This window comes from Psittacula echo, assembly GCF_963264785.1.
Source record: "Psittacula echo genome assembly, chromosome: 2".
Lineage (NCBI taxonomy): Eukaryota > Metazoa > Chordata > Aves > Psittaciformes > Psittacidae > Psittacula > Psittacula echo.
This window is the reverse complement of record NC_137737.1, coordinates 99530885-99548886: the sequence shown is the minus strand read 5'-3', so window position 1 is coordinate 99548886 and position 18002 is coordinate 99530885. Positions and strand designations below refer to the sequence as shown.

Sequence of the window (18002 nt, the reverse complement as noted above, 5' to 3'; positions counted from 1 at the left end):
CTTAAAATTCCTTTTCATTCAGTGTGATACAGCCTTCTTAGTATAAGAATCCAGAGAAATGCTGTATTATCACTTTGTCAGAGGGTCTGACAAGATCCTAAACAATGAATTATTCTCCTCCGTTTATACCACCTAAATGTCGGCTTGATTAGAACTTTTTTCCCCCCAGCCTCTACATGCAACTGTTTCTATACTGCTTGCTTTATTCTGTTGAAGAAAGAGAAATAAAGGCAATCCTGTTTCCTCTCCCAAATTATCATAAATATTGGAGATGCAGATTTTTCTTAGATCATTAGCATATCATGCTGCGACCCACACCAGAATGTACCATTAACAAAGCAGCCTTCATGTAATTAATGTAAATAATATGGAACTACAGCATGAGTAACCCAGTCAGCCTTGGCAAAAAGCATTTGTCATAACGCATCATCTAAGGAGCTCGGCCTCAATTCAAATTAAACTTCATGGGTTTGCCCCTTTATTTTTTCCTCTAAAGCTATAAATTTCTGTGAAACATGCACCTATATGGGAGAAGAAAGCAATCCAGAAAGCTGAAATTAAAATTTCATTATTTACTGTGCTTCTGCTGCAGAGGGCAATTAGTATCTTCATAAGGCTGGAAATGTAGATACTAAGAATGCAGCTGAGAGGGTTTTTTTTTCTGCTACACTTAAAAGTGTTTTCTGTCCTCTGCTGCTGCCAGCAAATCTAAAGTATGGTGTTATGTCTGCCATTTGCTTCTATTGCCCTCTGACTCCAAAACACAGAGGAACATTGTAAATTTTTCATGAAGAGGTTTCAGTCTGTAAAACAGCAAACAGGAATAATGTTTTAAATGCAATCATTGTCAAGCCTGAACAATGTAATTTATCAAGAGAGCAGTTTGTACTATATAATAAGTTTCATATATTAATACAATTTTTCATCTGATGTCAGGCTTCTGATTTATGAATAGCCCATGATCTAAGGTGATCATTGAATTATAATTCAAGTAATAAGAAGCCAGGAACAAGACACTGCAACTGCTACCCTGCATTAGCTTACATGCCACCAAGCCAATTTACTAAACAACCGTGGGCTAAATGATACAGTTTTTCTAATTCAAAGAAGGCACTCGTTAATTAGATAAAGGCTAAAGCTCTCATTATTTTTAAATGATTTAAGAACGGGTAAAGATCTTACAGCTTATACTGCAGCTCTAATAGTTCTCTGCTTACTGCCTTGTAATAAGAGTATTAAAGACAGATGGCCCATGCTGATTTAAACCAATTACAACATTTAATGTATACTAGTAGGAATGACTATTCATAGGCACATCAGATGTTAATATTCTACATGCTACAGATAGTTAAAACCCCACTTATTAATGTGATTTATGAGCAATTTGTTTCATTTTGCTGATTTTTTTTCTTTTTTTCCTTTTTTTTTGGTAATCAGCTTCAAACATATATATGATTGGTACACTTTTTAGCAACTAAAACTTCTTAGAAACTAGACTCTCCAGAAAAAATAGCAGACCCGGTCCTGTTGTGCATGTTTCCACATAATTTTAAATGGCAGATAAGTATTTGAAGTCAGAAAAAACCAAAAGTACCAGATTCTGAATCACTTATTGCTTCTGAAAAGTAACAGTGGCAATCAACATATGCATCTTGGCTGCTGGAAAAAAAATCCTTGAGCATTTTTCAGTTCCACATACTTCAAGCTTTTCTTTTCCTTTCTTTTTTATTTTTTTTTTTAATTAAACTTTCAAATAATGTAGCACCAAGCTTTTGCTCCGTAAGTTAGCAAGAGTAAAATAATGAGGTCATCAAGGGCTTCAGTTCCTTTCAGTTAAATCAGTTTCACCCAGTGTAACATAATATCTGCTGTGTATACTTCATGTTTTAAATTCTGTTTGTATCGATGTGTCTGTTTTGTGTGTTTATCTATTTTTTTTTTCTGCAAGAGTCTTATATTCTATGTAAGACAAAATGGGTTTCTTTGAACAAGAACAGCATCTTCAAGCATTGCTCCATCTTTTCTCTCCCCTCATCCAGGCCTTCCATTTGTCTCTACCGCCCCTAACCTTAACTTCTTTCCCTGACCATGAACTCTCCTTCTCCCACTTCTCAACCATCTGTAAATCTGCCTATTGCCATTTCTTCAGCGCTGTCTAGATCAGTCTTTGCCTCTCTGAATTCCCTGATAAAATTTGGATTATTGCCCTCATATCCACACATCTTCACTGCAGCAGCTCTCTCGCCTGTTCCCTGGCTTGCTTCAGCGCTCCAGATGTCAACGTGCACCTGACACGTGCCAGGAGTATGTTGGCCTTCCCTCGGGAGGGCTCCCCAAACGGCTTTGCATTCTGGTTCACAACGCTTTCCTTCCTTTGTTTCAATCCCCTCCGCATTTCCGTGTACCTCGGGGATCTTGTTTCCCTTTAGCCTCTGCTGATTCCCTTCGTTCATCTGGCCACCATCTCCTCCTGCCCCTCTGTAGCATCTGCCTACGGCAGCTCCCGCACCTTGATGACACTTCTTGTGTATCTCCAGCACTCACGTCCTTCGTCTGCTGCCAGGGTCTGCTTCTTTTTCTCCTTTCCAGTCTTCTGCCTAGATCAAGGAATTAGTACTTTATCAAGATGTTACTGTGAGGGGGAAAATGTTTTGTGGAGGTGAATCACAGTCCTAGATCCCTAGCTCCTAACAGTAGGAAAGCACTATGCTTTGTGGCATTTCTCACCTTCACAAATCAGATGGACATATGTATTTGATAGAAATGTTCTCCTGCCCTTCCCCTTCCCCCAAATCTGTGTATAGCACAATTTTCCAACTTGTGTCTGTTCCAGTAATTTAGAACAGCAATTGACTGCGTAATGCTGTGAGTAGTAATACCGTGATCTTTAAGTGCAAACTGTTAAGCAGTAGCACTGAGTGATAGACACTTCTCCACTGTTCTTTTTTACCCCATTTTGTTCTAGAGTTCCAACAAGATGTGTTATTAATGGACCCTGAGTAGAGCAAGTTATTTGTTATGGTAACTTTTTGACCTATTTAATAAGTACTTAAAGGAGTGTAGTGCAGTTTTTATTGTACTCTGCTGTGTTCAGTTATGAAGCGTGGTACATAATAAAATAAAAGCAATAATGTGGATATTTCTGAGGGATCCATCAGAGCAGACCTGCAGCAACATATTTCATCTGGTTTGTCTGGCTATGAAGCCTTGCAAGTTATAGCTGAAATAACTAGGAACAATATTGTGGTTATGACTTGCAATTGTTTACCATTGTAAACAGCAGAGTTATTATGTGTTTACCCTTTTCGGTGCTCAGAACCATTTTTTAAATAAGTTCATTAACACCTGCATACATTTAGCTGTGAAAAATGGCATGTCTTTTACATGCTCATACCTTAAAAAAATATTTTAGTCAACTAGCAACAGTAAAATACATCTAATTTAAGGCATAGTTTTATTGAGGTATGATTTGGAAAGGCAGAATTATTAAAAAAGACTAACAGTTGCACACACACTGTGACAGTTTTCAAGTTTAATTTGAGAGGGCAACTGCAGACTTGGGCACTGTATGAATTCCTGAGACCCACTCATGAAAAGGTGCCTTTTGGGGGGAGGGGGGGAGGCATTTAGCTGTTACTTGTGGGTAAGTGGGTGTTTGTGCTTTTCTTTGGTTGGGTTTTGTTGTTGTTGTTATTGTTTTCAGTTCATTTTGTTTTCCAGATGTGGCCATTATGTTTCTCGATAATAGCAGTCACCTAAAATCTTCATCTAAAAGCTTGAAGTCAGTGTGAATTTTCACTGTGATGAGGGAATGGAAGTCTTGGGTCACTGCTGTTAAATTTTTACTGAAGAATTTCTCATTTTCTTAATATTCTTGTGGCTACAACTTTTGTAACATCCTGAGAAAAACCAACTGATTGGACCTCCAGGAAGTGCCCTGATGATAATCAGCCTTGTGTGCGAGACAGAAAGGCTGATAGTCAGAAATTGCTCTTTAAACTAAGACAGACTGTCAGTCTTTAGAAATGGTGGGGAATGGCCTATTTATGTAATCAGATACTAAAGCTGGGAAGAAGCTGTCAGGCACATTCTTGTTGTGTAAGCAGCAGGCAAACTGTGCTTTATCTGACAGACAGTGTGTAAATCTGTCCATGCAAAAATCCAAATGTTTAGTTTGCTTCTAGTCACTGTAATAATCTGCTTATTTTCTTTTGCTAGAGCGATGACATCATTTAGCAGAATGCACCACAGACAGGAGTCCTAGATAAGGCTCTGTTACTGTCAGTCATTCACTTCTTGATTGGCAAGGAGATAAATAGGAATTTACTCGAGGTTTGCTTCCAGCTAAAAGAGCAGACAACACCCTGGGATAAGGATATAAAGCGCAAATGCGTTTAGCACCCTCAGCCTTACAGCTTGGAAAATGCCTAGAAATAAGAGTCCTTAAATTTGGTGGTTTATGATCAATAGCTGAGCAGCCTTCCTGAACGGATAAGTACTCGGATTAATTGATAAAGTAAGCAGTTGCCACAGAGTAGCAGAAAAACCTGTGCATAGTTCTGAGTATCTGTATTAGTTTCACTGTCACCACGTTTGAGATTTGTTTCTTTCTGAAATTTTAAGAAACTGGTAATGGTTTATCACCGATGGCACTGGCATTTACCTGATGGCTCACAGACCAGACCTGACATGGAAAAATGTCCTACTTTCTAGGTCAACTGTGGTTGACTCTACAGTGTTTGTGTCATGGAAATTATTATTCAAGAGTGGTTCCAGAGTTATTCTGTAACCAATAATAGGCTGTCTATGATCTAAACTTACCAAATAGATTTTTGTTGCTGGCAGGAGCATATTTTGGTATGGACAGCCTGAAAAGAAAACTTAGAAATAAAATTATGCTATAATAGGAAAGATAGCCTCATCCTTTTTAATGGCATATAATCTCCTAAATCTTCTGATTTCATTTAATTTTAAAGGGTAATAAAATACTATTGAAATATATCTGAAATGTAGTTTAATAAAAGTAATTTGCTGAACATCTGAACATCTTACTGTTTTGTCAGTCTGACGATTTAGGAGGAAACCGTGCAAAATGGAAATACTTATTTGGATCTTAGACTCCTGAGTTCTTGTCATTTCTGTTGCACATATTTATTTTTTTTTTAAGTGCCAATTATTTAAAAATAATAATGCAAGTTCTGTAGAATTTATTGGAAGGATCTTAAGAAAATTAATCTCCAGTTCATGAGAAGGTAAGGCATAACAGAAACATGACCGATTAGGGGAACATACCTGGCAGAAGAATACATTTCTGTGCATGAAGTCAATTGTTCACGTTCCTATTGTTTCCAGAATGATAGAGACCATAAATGAACAGCTGTTAAAAGCATAATGATTTGTGCAACAATGCTCTGATCCTCTTGTGTTTATATTTAGAAGGAGAACTGCATTTTGAAATAGTAAATTGGCTTAGGAATCACAACCTCGAATGATACTATCTTAATTAAAAATACATGCATATCTTGGTAATGTTATGCACCTCCTCCATTTAAAAATAGGAAGAGAAGAACAATTAAGCACTTTCCATGTGCTAATTTTTGTTTAATTTCAAAGAGTTAACCTTCTGAGAAGAAAGCTTCTGCTGGCACATTAGTGATAAACAGTACATTAAAATAGTGATAAATACAATATAATAATCCCAAATAGACATTTCTCCTGTTGAATCCTGGGATGCTTTCTACAGAAATCTCAGTATATTTTTAATGAGATTGTACATCAGTTTGTATGTTGTAGTTTAGACATATTGGCTTTAATTATTTTTGAATGTGCAGTTTTTACAGTAGACAGAATATATATAAGACTCACCACAGCACTCGGAATATCACTTGGCATCTTAGCAAAATGTGTGATATTAAAAAGACCATGAATTTTAGCTGGATTTTCATTATTTTCTCAGACATATAATATTCCTCTTTGCTCCCAGTTCTTCTATTCCACACATGCAACATTTTGCACGTTATATTAAAACAATTATATCAGTCTTCTCATCTCTTGCTGCACTGTGGTTCCACTATTATCACAAATAATATTAAGTCAGCTTAATTCAGCATTTTTGGCCAACTGAGCACTATGGTAGTTTGCCTAAATCACAAGGAAATAAAAACAAAATCTTACAAAACCAAGTTTCTAAGAGGTCTTGATAGGTTGATCAATGCTTAAACTGAAAATTTTGTATAAGTACTGTAGAATCTTTTAAAGGTATTGTCAATCTTCCACTTGTGATAGCAGAGGCAAAATTATAAGGCATGTATTTTACTTGAGTTTATACATCTTTCAGTATTGTTGGCAAACTGTTGTGAATATTATGCCACTGGACAAAACCATGAAAATGAAAGTGACTGGAACAGCTCATGTAAAATGAAAATGAACAGTTATAGTGCTTATACCAGCTGAGATACAATAAACAAACAGAAGAAAAGTAAATGAGAATTGGAAACTCAGTTTTTAATAAACTAATAATTTGTTAACAGTATAAGCTTGATGTACTTTATCTTGGTCCTTTTGACAAGACTTATTTTGTTGTAGCTGTAACAACATCGCAGAGCCTGATCTAATACTTATAGAACTCAGTACAATCTCATTGACTTCAATATAAGTTGAATTGGACTAATAATGAAAAATCGCATTATAATAATGTTAGGTTTAGGAAAAAAAATAATGCTTATAGCTGATTTGAGTCAAACTGAGTTTGTCTGATATTTTACTGATGTCAGTAAAATCATACTGTAAGTTGGTATTACTCTGCTGTGACAACTCTGGACTCTTATTCTGAGAACCTATTAAAATCACAAACCAGCAGTCATTCTCTTAGAAGGCTGTATGGATATTTGTCTAAATACAATACCAAAATAAGTAACTTCATAAAACCCAATTTGTAGTATGTTATCAACTGCAGAGATTAAATAAAAAGCATATTACCATTTTTTTTTTTGCTTTAAATTTTTATTAAATCTGTGATATGTTATTTTCAGCATATAGTCTTATTTTTCCTTTAGGGGATTTTCTGGTTTTCCTTTTGAATTTTGTTATAAGTGACAGGTTTATTTTATTCAATATGATTTCATGTGAAAGTAAATTAAAACCAGCAAAGATTTAAGAAAAAACACTAATTGAATAAAAACTGATTAAAAAAAAGAATAACCAAAGTAATCTAGCTTTTGATCTTTTTTCCTTTAAAATACTTATTTGACTGAGCAGTTTGATTTAAAAGGAAAAAAAACCCCGTAACAAACAAACAAACAAAAAACCCAACAGAAAACATATGGAGATTCTGTGCCTCTCGGTATTTAAGATACCTTATATTCTAGCTGTAAAGAAGTTTTCTCTCATTTCTCCTCAATTTAAAGAAATACAATAACCATGGGTCCATAGTAAATTAATTTTTATTAGTTGTGGTAGTGCTCTAACTATCTGGGTATGTTTAGAAAATACCTTTGAAATGCGGTTGTCAAAATCAAGGTCTTTATTTATCTCTTTATCAGCATTGAAGCACAGGGTTCTCCATTAGAATTAGACCATGCTGGCAAGGTTTGCGAACTTGGAAATCTGGGCTTCTCACAAGCAGGTGAACTTTTTGCCTTAGTAGCTGAGCTCAGGTTAAATTAACCACCAGATACAAACTATTGCTGGCATGTGGATTTGAATAAATCTGATATTTTAAGAAGTCTGAAGCATGGTAGCATATGTTAAATGCAATTAAGAAGTAACTGAATTACAAATACATATACTTGTTGGTATGCATTTGGTTAAAGTTAAGAGGAACCTTCTTTTCAGGCAAGCGTAACAGTTGTTAAAGCCTTACTCTCAGTTGCAGTCTCAGCAGCCACGTGTGCATCAAGTCACTGTAGTTTTCCAGGCTCTGTTAATCAATCTGCAATGGCTTAGCACTTTCTAAGGTGCTCCTAAAAGACTTAAAATTGCGGGGATCAGCCAAATGTGGCTGGATTTAAAGGTAGTTTTGATACCCAGAGCCCACAGTGGACTTAGTCGCTGCACTTCTTTGTTTCCTGTAATACCTGCTGAAAACCTGACTTGAAAAAGCAAACTATTCCTTGTTCTGTGCATGCTGAAGTCTTCCAATTTTCCTACCTTTCTGTCCTACTGAGATGTATCTGATGCTGGATAAGCTCTGCAGTTCATGGAAGCAAGTCTTGATTCTCACCCTTTTCCTTTGTAAAACCGAAGGTCTGCCCTGATTTTCAGCTTCATAAAAGCATTGTACTCTCATCATCTCCAACTACATAAAATCAGCTGTCTCTCAGTACGTGAGGTTTTTATAGGAATTTTCAAAGACCGTTTCAGCTGTAAAAGTGAGCTGAAAACAGAAAAACAACCACCCAAAAATCCCTTCTCTTTCTTTTTGATGATGTTGCTGAGTGTAATGTGCTTGACACCAGACATTTTTAGAAATGTATGGCATGGTGTAGTTTCTCTGATACCATACCACTTTGCTGTTCTACAAGCTACAACATGTCACAGATTAAAGCTTTGTTGGATTCAACAAAGCTGGCAATAAATAAACCTCTCTGATGTCACTGTGACCTAAATTAAACTCATTGTGTTTCCTTTGTTTTGTTAGCAAAAGAGTAGTTTTCATCACTTTTGAAAGACCTCTAGAGTTTTAAAAAATATTTTTTTAATAAAGATTTTAATTAAGTCGGAAATTAATTGTGGGTCAGAGTAAGAGTCAGTATCTGCTGGTTTCTAACCATTATGCACTGAAGGATTTTGGATAGGATAGAACGCAAAGGATGGAAGACTTTAGCATGGTAGAAAAATAAGAAATGTGAGAACTGCTGAAGTAGCTGACTGCAAATGGGCAAAGAAATGCTGATCCTCTCCGGCACTTGATGAATATAGAGAGATAAGTTTTCTTTGTGTTTTTAAATTATATACACTTGAACATAGGGGGTAGTCAGAAGCCCCCAAAAAGATGTAATTATTTTGTCTACTCAGTTATGGTAAAGACTGAGGTGGGCTGGGGAGGGGAGGGAGGAAAGGGAGGTGGTATTACAAATATTTTGTTTGCTTAGACTACAATCTAGTTAAACTCTTAGACCTTGTAGATGTCCATCCTAAAGAGGAAACTTCATGGGAAAACCCTGTTCCTCTGTTCAAGGCTTAAACTAGTAACTTCACATACAGCAAAGCTCTCTTTAAATAGTCTGCTCCTGCAAATATGCATTAGAATAATGGGTCAGCTTTTACATGAGTGGGTGTTCTGTCTGAGAGAGGATGGTAAGATTTAGCTCAAAATTAATATATAACATTGCTTTTTAAGCATCTGCCAGTCTGTGAGTTGATTGTATTGGCTATCGAGATTTATTTATTCTAATGACTCCAGTTTCTGTCAGTGGTCCTGGTCTACTGTAAGCTACTAATGTTATGGTGGACAGCTGCCAGATTTCCACAGTAAATAATATAATGAAAAAATATATAATTGACAGCAAGTATGAGAAGATGGTTAAAATGCAGGAACTGTTTTTTGTTTGTGAAACAGGAAACCACCACTGGTATCAAGGTGGCAATAGTTTTGAGTTCAAATATTTGTTTGCTTTGGTTTCCTTTCTATTTTAAGAAGTTATTGAAGGAAATTTCTAATATCTTTGAAGACAGGTAATGGCTCAATTAAAATTAAAATATAAAGGCATTTCTAAAGACAAGTTTTGTTTAACTGTACCCAGCTTTGGAGGTGTCCTGAGGATGTAAATGACATCTTGATGGAACCTTAGGACCATACATGGTATCTCAAGGTAGTTGCATATCTCTTTCCTTAAAAATATGCAGAGATTTGGTAGCAGAACCTATGTTCACAACCATGAAGATCCTAGTGGTTTCCATCTGATTTCTCAACTCCAGTACAGTGTATATTAGTCTTAGAAATTAAAGACCTGTATTTACAAACATGTGGATGAGTCCCATTCAGTCTAATTTACAGACTGAATTACAGTTCTGTTTTTTCCTTCTGTTGTGGCTGTGCCTGACTGCCATGAGCTACTTATGCTTATGTAAAATACTTTGTAGGGCATTTGGTCAAGTGGTTTATTTTTATCTACAGAATTCAAAATCTTCCTTTTCTTTTTTTTTCTCCCAGAATTTAATATTAAATCTACGAGATTTTCCTGAACGTGGATAAATTTGTCCAGAATAGTTTTAAGGCCAGACCAAGCTTTTTTACGTTAAAAAAATGTAGTCACATGCACTGTAGTCACTATTGAGAAATTTATGATGGAGAGCAACTGATAAAGGTAATGGAACTGCAAAAAAAAAAAAAAAAAAAAAAAGAAATGCCCATTTTATAGCACTGTTCCGTTAGATTGTTTTAATCCAGAGTTTCTGTTCCACTGCTATGTTCTGGAACCCTCTAGGTAAAGAAAAAAGTATTCAAATGAAACTGCAAGTTTTATTGGTATAAAAGCTTTTGAATCACTACTATTATATACAGATGTTCAGGTTTTTTCTATGTTAAATATTTTTCCTAGTAAAAACTCATAGTGTTAATGAAACATACCTTTATGTGCATTACACAGTAAGCTGTGACACTATTTTAAGTGATTCTCTGTTATAAAAAGCTCTGCAGCAAGATTAATGTTACAAAATTGACAGAATATTATAACACTGTGGAAGATGATAAATTTAAAACTTTCCATTATGCCTTAATGAATACAATGGGAATCATGAGGCTGTGTCTGGTGGTTGCATCATGTCTTTCAGCTGGTTCATAAGGCTGTTCTCACATAGAGTAACCTTTAGTCCTACTTTGTTTATACTTGATTATGTTTTAAAATGTTTTTAATTTGGAAGATACAAATTTAAATTGTACATCTATTCTGAAAACCAATGACGTAAAAATAGTAGCTGACATCTCAAAAGAATAGATGTCTGTTTTCAGAGGCATAAATGCTTGGGAAAACAACAAGACTAAGTTTTTACTGCATTTCACCTCAGAACATACTGCAGAGTCAGAAGAGGGACTGAAGAATGAGATGTATGCTCTTCTAGCTTGTATATCACCAGTGGAATTGTTAACCCACCTGTAGCTATAGGCCTACATTTTCCTCTGCTGTACTGCTGCGCTGAATGCAGCTGGCCGATTTTGTCACTTCAGTGATACAAGGTGTTCAGCTTATGTGTTAGGGCAGGTAGATTGAAATTGGTGATATTTCAAAGATGCAGCAAAGGTCAGAAATTGATGCACATAACCTATTGCTGATGCACAAGACAAGAGAGAGCAATCTTATTTTGAGACTGAGAGCTGAGGCGATGGCAGTTGTGAAAACACTTTGTCTCCCTAAGAGCTGAAGAAACGTGAGTACTGGTAAGTGCAGAGCCCCTTGGTGCCATGTTGGAGAGACTTTTCAGAATGTGATGCAGTCAGGTTTTCAGACCCATTCAGAGAAGTGGCTTGAACGTACCATCCTTTTTTGTTGGTTTGCCTTTCGCACGAATGTGATATATCACCTCCCACATTGTTCAGTTTCTAAAGTGTGTTTGTTTTTAAGGCGTCAGTATGCAGTTCTTTCTTGCAAGTATCCTTTTCTGAGGAAAACTGCATGTTTCAAACTGTCCTTTGCTGGGTACTTACCAACACTCAATTATATACTCACTTATTTTTAAATGCTTAACAACAGGTACAGTTTAGTGGTGAAATTACATTTTTAAGTTTATATACATATTTCATCAGTAGGTTGTGCACCATCAGAATAGAGCCTGATAAATTATGCAGTCTTTAAGAACTTAGAGAAGCGTATTCGCTTGTTGTATTTCAGATTGCCACTTATGGGCATAATCCAATTTTGGTAAATGGTACACAGTTCAGTGTGGCTTTTAGATATGTTGCACAGCTTTCAAACCTACTGCAATACCAGTCTCCTTAAATACTTGCAAGACTATTGAGGGTAAGAATATTATATCCTATCATTTAGGAAGCTTGTGCTTCTGGTAGATGCTTATTAGGAAGATGTGCCGGAATCAGTATAATTATATCATCGATATCTTCTGCATAGACTTTGTATAGTAAAATCTGAATTAATAAGTGTCTGGATTCGGTGCTGAAAAATTGCTATGAATTTTTTTTAGACCCTATTACCCCCTTAATTTGAATTGAATATATTTATTTACATTCCTTGTAAACCATGCTCTGCTGCTACTGCTGCCAACCAGTTTCGAATAACTGGTAATACTGCAACCTCTTCTTTAAGGAAAACAGTTAAAAGGGCCTTTAGTAACTGCAAGTGGATGCAAAACATCAGCAGTACTGTTGGTGACCTGTGTGTTTGAGTAAGACCATTCCACATATATATGAAAATATAAATGTATTGTTGTACTTCGATCAGTAATTCTTGCATGAAATTCTGTTGCAAATGTTGGAAGTGAACAATAGAAACTTGTTAACATAAGTCTAGAAACTCTGAGAGACAAAAAATGCCTATTAATTAAACCTTTATTTACAAAAATAAGTAAGTTGAAGTCACTTAGCAGCTCTGCTGTCTCTGAACCTGAGACAGGTAGAAATCAGTATCGTCATTGAAGCCTCCTGTGATCTTTTTCTATCCTTCTCCATTTAAGCAGATGAATTAAAAAAAGAAAAAAAAAAAAAAAAAAAACACCACAAAAACCCCAAGAAAAAGAATATAAAGGTAGCTTAAGAAAGGTCAGAAACCCTATTTGGACTGCTACCAAAGGCACACACAGAGGTTAGTTAGAGATAGAGTCGCAGCTTTAATTCTGATTTTTCTGGCCTGTGTCACTTCAAAGACAGACTTTCAGTGTTATTTTAACATTTTTATTGTGTGTGAATAATAGAGTACACATTGAGGTTCAATAGATGCAATACTGTTAAATGTATGTCTTGGTGGATTTAAAAAATGAGGGATTTATTTTACATTCATAAAGTTGTAATACAGTCTGAAGAAACTATTTGTTAAAAGATAGCATCTACTTAACCTGCTTATTTATTTCTTGTAGTAGAAGGTTAGATCCACAATAAATACACGAGGAAATAAGTAGATAGGGGAATTTATCTTAGAAATAAGATCCCTGTCACGCTTTTGAAATGTGAAATGCATGAAGACCTGTCAGGGAGATATACGGACATGATATTTTTTTGCAGTGCATTTGGAAGTATTTAGCTGTATTTGTCATTTGCTAGTGCCACTAAGCAGTGATCAAGTGATATAGTAATTTGAAAGTCTGTTTTCAGTTCAGCATATATATTTTTTTTCGTTGTTTTTTGCCTTTGGGATATAGCAGAACTGTACACAAGTCTTCTTTATCTTTCACTCTCTGCTTGTGACAATAGTTTTCTGAGGAAAATTAACATTTGTTTAAATAGGTTGCCTAACATAGGTAATTGATTTTTAAGTATGTCCTTTACAGAAGTCTTCAGGTAGCTTTATTATACACACATGAAAATTGCTATATTTGTCCAGCAGTTTGGGGAAAAAAAAAAAAACAAAACAAAACACTGAGTGCAAATTATGGTATTAATATATTAAAACATCTGTCTTTTTCCTAGATTATGAACAGTGGCAAACCTGATTTCATCATTTTCATTGTGACTTGCCAGAAATAATGCATCTTTGATAAGGCTGGCATGAAAGATGGACCTCACATCCAAACAGGGGAAAAGCAGTCCAGACAATTGAAAAAAAAATAAGGGCATTTCTTAGGTTAGGACAGTTGCTGCTGAAAATGGTATGGTTACCACTACATTAGACAACCCATTCTTACAATAACATCAGTGAATATTCTGAAATCTACTAAATTGGTCACTAAAAGTGAAAATGCCTACTTCTAGTTATATGGAGGCCAAATGACCTGTTCTCTATGGTGTATGTAGGTAAAAGAGGTGAAATCTATACTCTCCTTATAAACCTGACCTACTGACACCCTGGTCATCTCTCTCTGTCATCACCTCTTGACCTGCACTGCATCCGTGTGTTCTCTGCAGAGCACAGCCTCTTCTTGCAGCACTTCTGCCTATATGAATTTTTCCCAGATAAGAGGATTTTTACAGTGTACTGCTGAACACGTAAATAATAGCAGCAATGTTGTCGTATGTATTCGTTGCTTTTTTTGCTGCTGCTGTTGAATTAACAGGGCTATAGCAGTAACCCCAGTGTGTGCTTCCATACCTACTAAATAAGTAACTGATGAGGTTGAGCTAGTTAGCCTGGTATTAAAGTTTACCTGATGCTTTACATAGTCTCTATTGAGATATCTGTCTATACACAGTCAGAGTTACTTAATACCATTTTAGGGTATTCCTGTGGTTCTGTATTTCTAGGTTTTTATGTATTTGCATATATATTTCCTTTTCTTAACAGGGGAGACTAATTTTATCTTGCAAAACATGAAGAAACATTAAAAATGCCATGCATGACAATAATAAAAGATTATTTGCAGGTTAGATCTCTCTGTTAATTTATTATTGGGTTTTTTCAATTTGCCAGCATAAAGATTCCCATTGTATCCGAGACAGTGAGGCATAATGTGAAGGTGCAGCCTGATGTTGACAGAGCAAAATGAAAAAGGGGGACAGAGCCTTTTCAGTTGCAACATTACAGCTGTAAAACACAAACATCTGAATTGTAGCGTCTGCTTTAACAGAAATCACAGCATGAAAACCCAGACGTGAAACAAGGTTTCCTTAGATTCAGGCTGGCTTCGCGTGCTGTTACGAAGTTATCTTGCAGAGCGGAGAAGTGCGGTGGCTCTGCTCGGCAGAATGAATTGCCTTTTCTTTCCCTCCTTGCCACGGATGGGATCTTTTATGTTTCCTGTGGTAATGCTGGGGAGGAGAACGCATTATCAGGAAACACTTCAATTTCTGCAGCCCCTTTTAAAAACTGCATTTTCGTTTCGAAGCAGTTTTTGTTTATTATCGCAACAGCGTTATTACAAGTAGTATTTCAAGCCGGCGAGGCGGCGGCGGCGGTAGCATGGCACCGAGCAGTGTGATTGTCTGAGTAGTTTAGTATGGATAGCTTTTCATTTAGCCTTTGCTCTGACAGCCCGTGCCCTGGATAAGTGGTGTGGGCCTGCACAGGTGAAATCTATTCTCACATTTGCCTCAGGGGTGACTGGACTGTAACAGAATTTTTCAAACCCGTTGGGCCCAACCGCAAAGCAGAGAATAAATGGCTGAAGTGCCAGGCCTCGACAGAAAAATCAATGCTTGGTTATACAGACATGACAGACCCGGTCTGCAATTCTCTTCACGAAAGTCTATGCATTTACCACGCTTCGGGTTAAAAACACGCTCCTTCGCTTGCTGTGTGCATGTGCGGGCTTTTAATTCCTCCTCTCTTTCCTACCCAGGAAATTTACATGTCAGCTGTGTGACAGGAGCTTCACAGAGAAGTGGGCACTGAAGAACCACATGAAGCTGCACACGGGAGAGAAGCCGTTCAAGTGCACCTGGCCCACCTGCCATTACTCTTTCCTCACAGCCTCCGCCATGAAGGACCACTTTAGGACGCATACAGGTTAGAAACACGCTTCTCCCTAGGGCCACAGGATCAGACCAAGGTCTGCATGGCAAAGGCAGAAAGGGAAAAGCCATTCTCCTGTCAATTAGTAAAACCATTTCATTTTGGAGGGTGCCTGCCGCTGCTTCCAGTCCTTGCCCCACGACACCTGGAGCCAGGGGAAAGCATGCCATGGCCTGAAATTAGGATTTTGACATCTGAGTTTGGTGTAATGGAGGTTCTGAGGTGATCTGTCTAATGCAACTAATCTCTTTAACAAAGTTAACACATGGAAAAGTATACAACCTCTTAGCAGTGTCCATGATAATCCTTCACGTATCAATTAAACGATGGATAAAGCTGCTGGTGACTAGAAACAACCAGGGTTTATGTAAAGGAGCTCGGTTAACTGAGTACAGGTGAGAAGGAAACAGCAGAAGTAATAAGCTCTTCAGCACTGGTTATTTTTAATAAGAATCCTTTTCTCTCCTCACAGCCTTTGTGTGTGTGTGGCACTGTATGCTCAAGTAAAACACTGTCTGAAATACAGGCTTGATTTTCTCATTCTTCAGAGAACCATAATTACTACAAAAAATTCAAATTTGGTGATGTATTTCAGATGGGTCAAATGAGCATTTTTGTAAAATATGCGCTTAAATTTAATTGATTTAAGTTATACAGAACCTTTAGCAAGGGAAGAGGCATTGTTAATTCTAGGTTTGAAGTTAAATAAAATTTAAGCTGTGACAAGTGCAGTGTCTAGAAAATAAGTGCCTGTGAAATACGCCGAAGTCCTTAAAAATACCATTCAGTGCTAATAACAGTAAATATCATTTTTCATACAACCAATATGTGACATTGGTTTCAGAAGAAATAAATGTATGGAATGCAGATTTTGAAATTCTATTAGGCTTCATATAATTATAGTACATAAAGAAAAGCGGTATAAGGTTGACATTACATTATCTGAGCTCTTCTAGGAACTTAGACGTCTGTGTGGTTGGGAAAGTGAAAAAGAGACTTAGAAAAATCACGCTGTGCTTACTGCCTGGCCATTTTCTCACAGAGATCAAATGCGGTGTTTTCAGGAGACTTTTTGTTTATTTGTGTATTGTTCCTGAACAGATTCTTCCCCATTTTCTAAAAACCTGTGCTATAGCTTGAAACTGTAGGTTAAAAGTTCCTCCAAAGCTGTTTGTGGGAAGCCCAGGCCTCCTTAGCTTCTTTGACAAGGGTGTTGACGATTTAAGGTCTCCAGCCTGCCCTGAGAGATCACTTATATCGAACAGCAGATGAAAAGCCAGTGCAGATGTAATTTATTGTCGGCATTTCCTTCTAAAGAATAATTGTGGAGACTTGGCTAGATCAATAATATGGATTTTTGTTGTTAGGTCTTGTAGTCTGCACCATAATGAGAGATAGGGGACAGTGGCTGTTTTCTAATAGAAAATAAAGGATTGGTTTCCGTGTCTTTCTACATTTGAATGCAAAATGGCACTCTTGAAACTAATTCAAGTTGTTAAGAAAAGGACCATTTTCTATTGCATTTCTGCTGTCATATAAACATGGCAAGTTAGATCAGCCCCCTGTACAGCAAGTGAAATATTGCCTTTACATTTTCCTAAAAGTTAAAAATTTGCAAATTCTGAAGTTGAAATGATAAAATTGTTAAGCATATCCAGAAGAATGTAAAATGCATCTATGCATCAATACATGCCCACAACATCAAATGAAATATTGTGTCTACATATGAGGGTTTCAACCCATAGCAAGCTTCAAGGCTAAGAAATGTTGTGCAGTTGAACTTAAAGTCACAGGTGATGAAGTTTCCTCTGCGTATTTGTATGGATATATGTATCTGTGCATATACCATGATACACATACAACTAAGGTAATTAATTCGTTAATACACCTGAAAATGAACATTGCAAAAAATCAAATGCAGGCCTACCTTTCCTGAGTTTAAAAGCAGGGGCCAAATCTTCTCCGGTCTCTTCTTTTTACACCCAAACCCTTGCTGACTCCGTCAGGGAGCCCTGCCTGCATGAGAGCTCTCAGATCTGACATAGAGGAGTGTGGAATATTTAACTGGCAAATCATTTTATAGGATGGACCAATTTCCCTATTTTCAAGCTGTGGTTAGTTTTGATTCATTTCTCTGTGGTTCAAAAAGGTGTTCCAAAGGCCCAAATATAAGCTACCCAGTAAATCTATGAGCTTACAAAGATGCTATGGGTACTCTGTGTCCTTAATAATGTATAAAGCTGCAGGCCATACTGAAGTCTGCTCCTAGATGTTAAACACAACATGAGCTAATTTATGGCAATATATAGATGATGAGCAATTTCTTGGTAGGCATGGAACAGCGTTTAACTTTAAAGTGTGAATTTTATGCTGGGGTGTTAGGCATTACAGCTAGTTAGAAAGATTTATACTTAAAATTGATTAATTAATTAAATTAATATTTAATTA

At 36.6% G+C, this 18002-nt stretch overlaps 1 protein-coding gene across 3 annotated transcripts in view; it reads left to right on the top strand.

Annotated features, from left to right (window-relative positions):
• The window catches only part of ZNF407 (zinc finger protein 407), a 343995-nt gene that overhangs the window by 181664 nt on the left and 144329 nt on the right, over window positions 1–18002 (top strand). For all 3 annotated transcript variants that reach the window (XM_080611327.1, XM_080611326.1, XM_080611325.1), the window contains one exon: window positions 15382–15548. In XM_080611327.1, the coding sequence (XP_080467453.1) occupies window positions 15382–15548 (167 nt within the window). The remainder of the gene's footprint in view (window positions 1–15381; window positions 15549–18002) is intronic.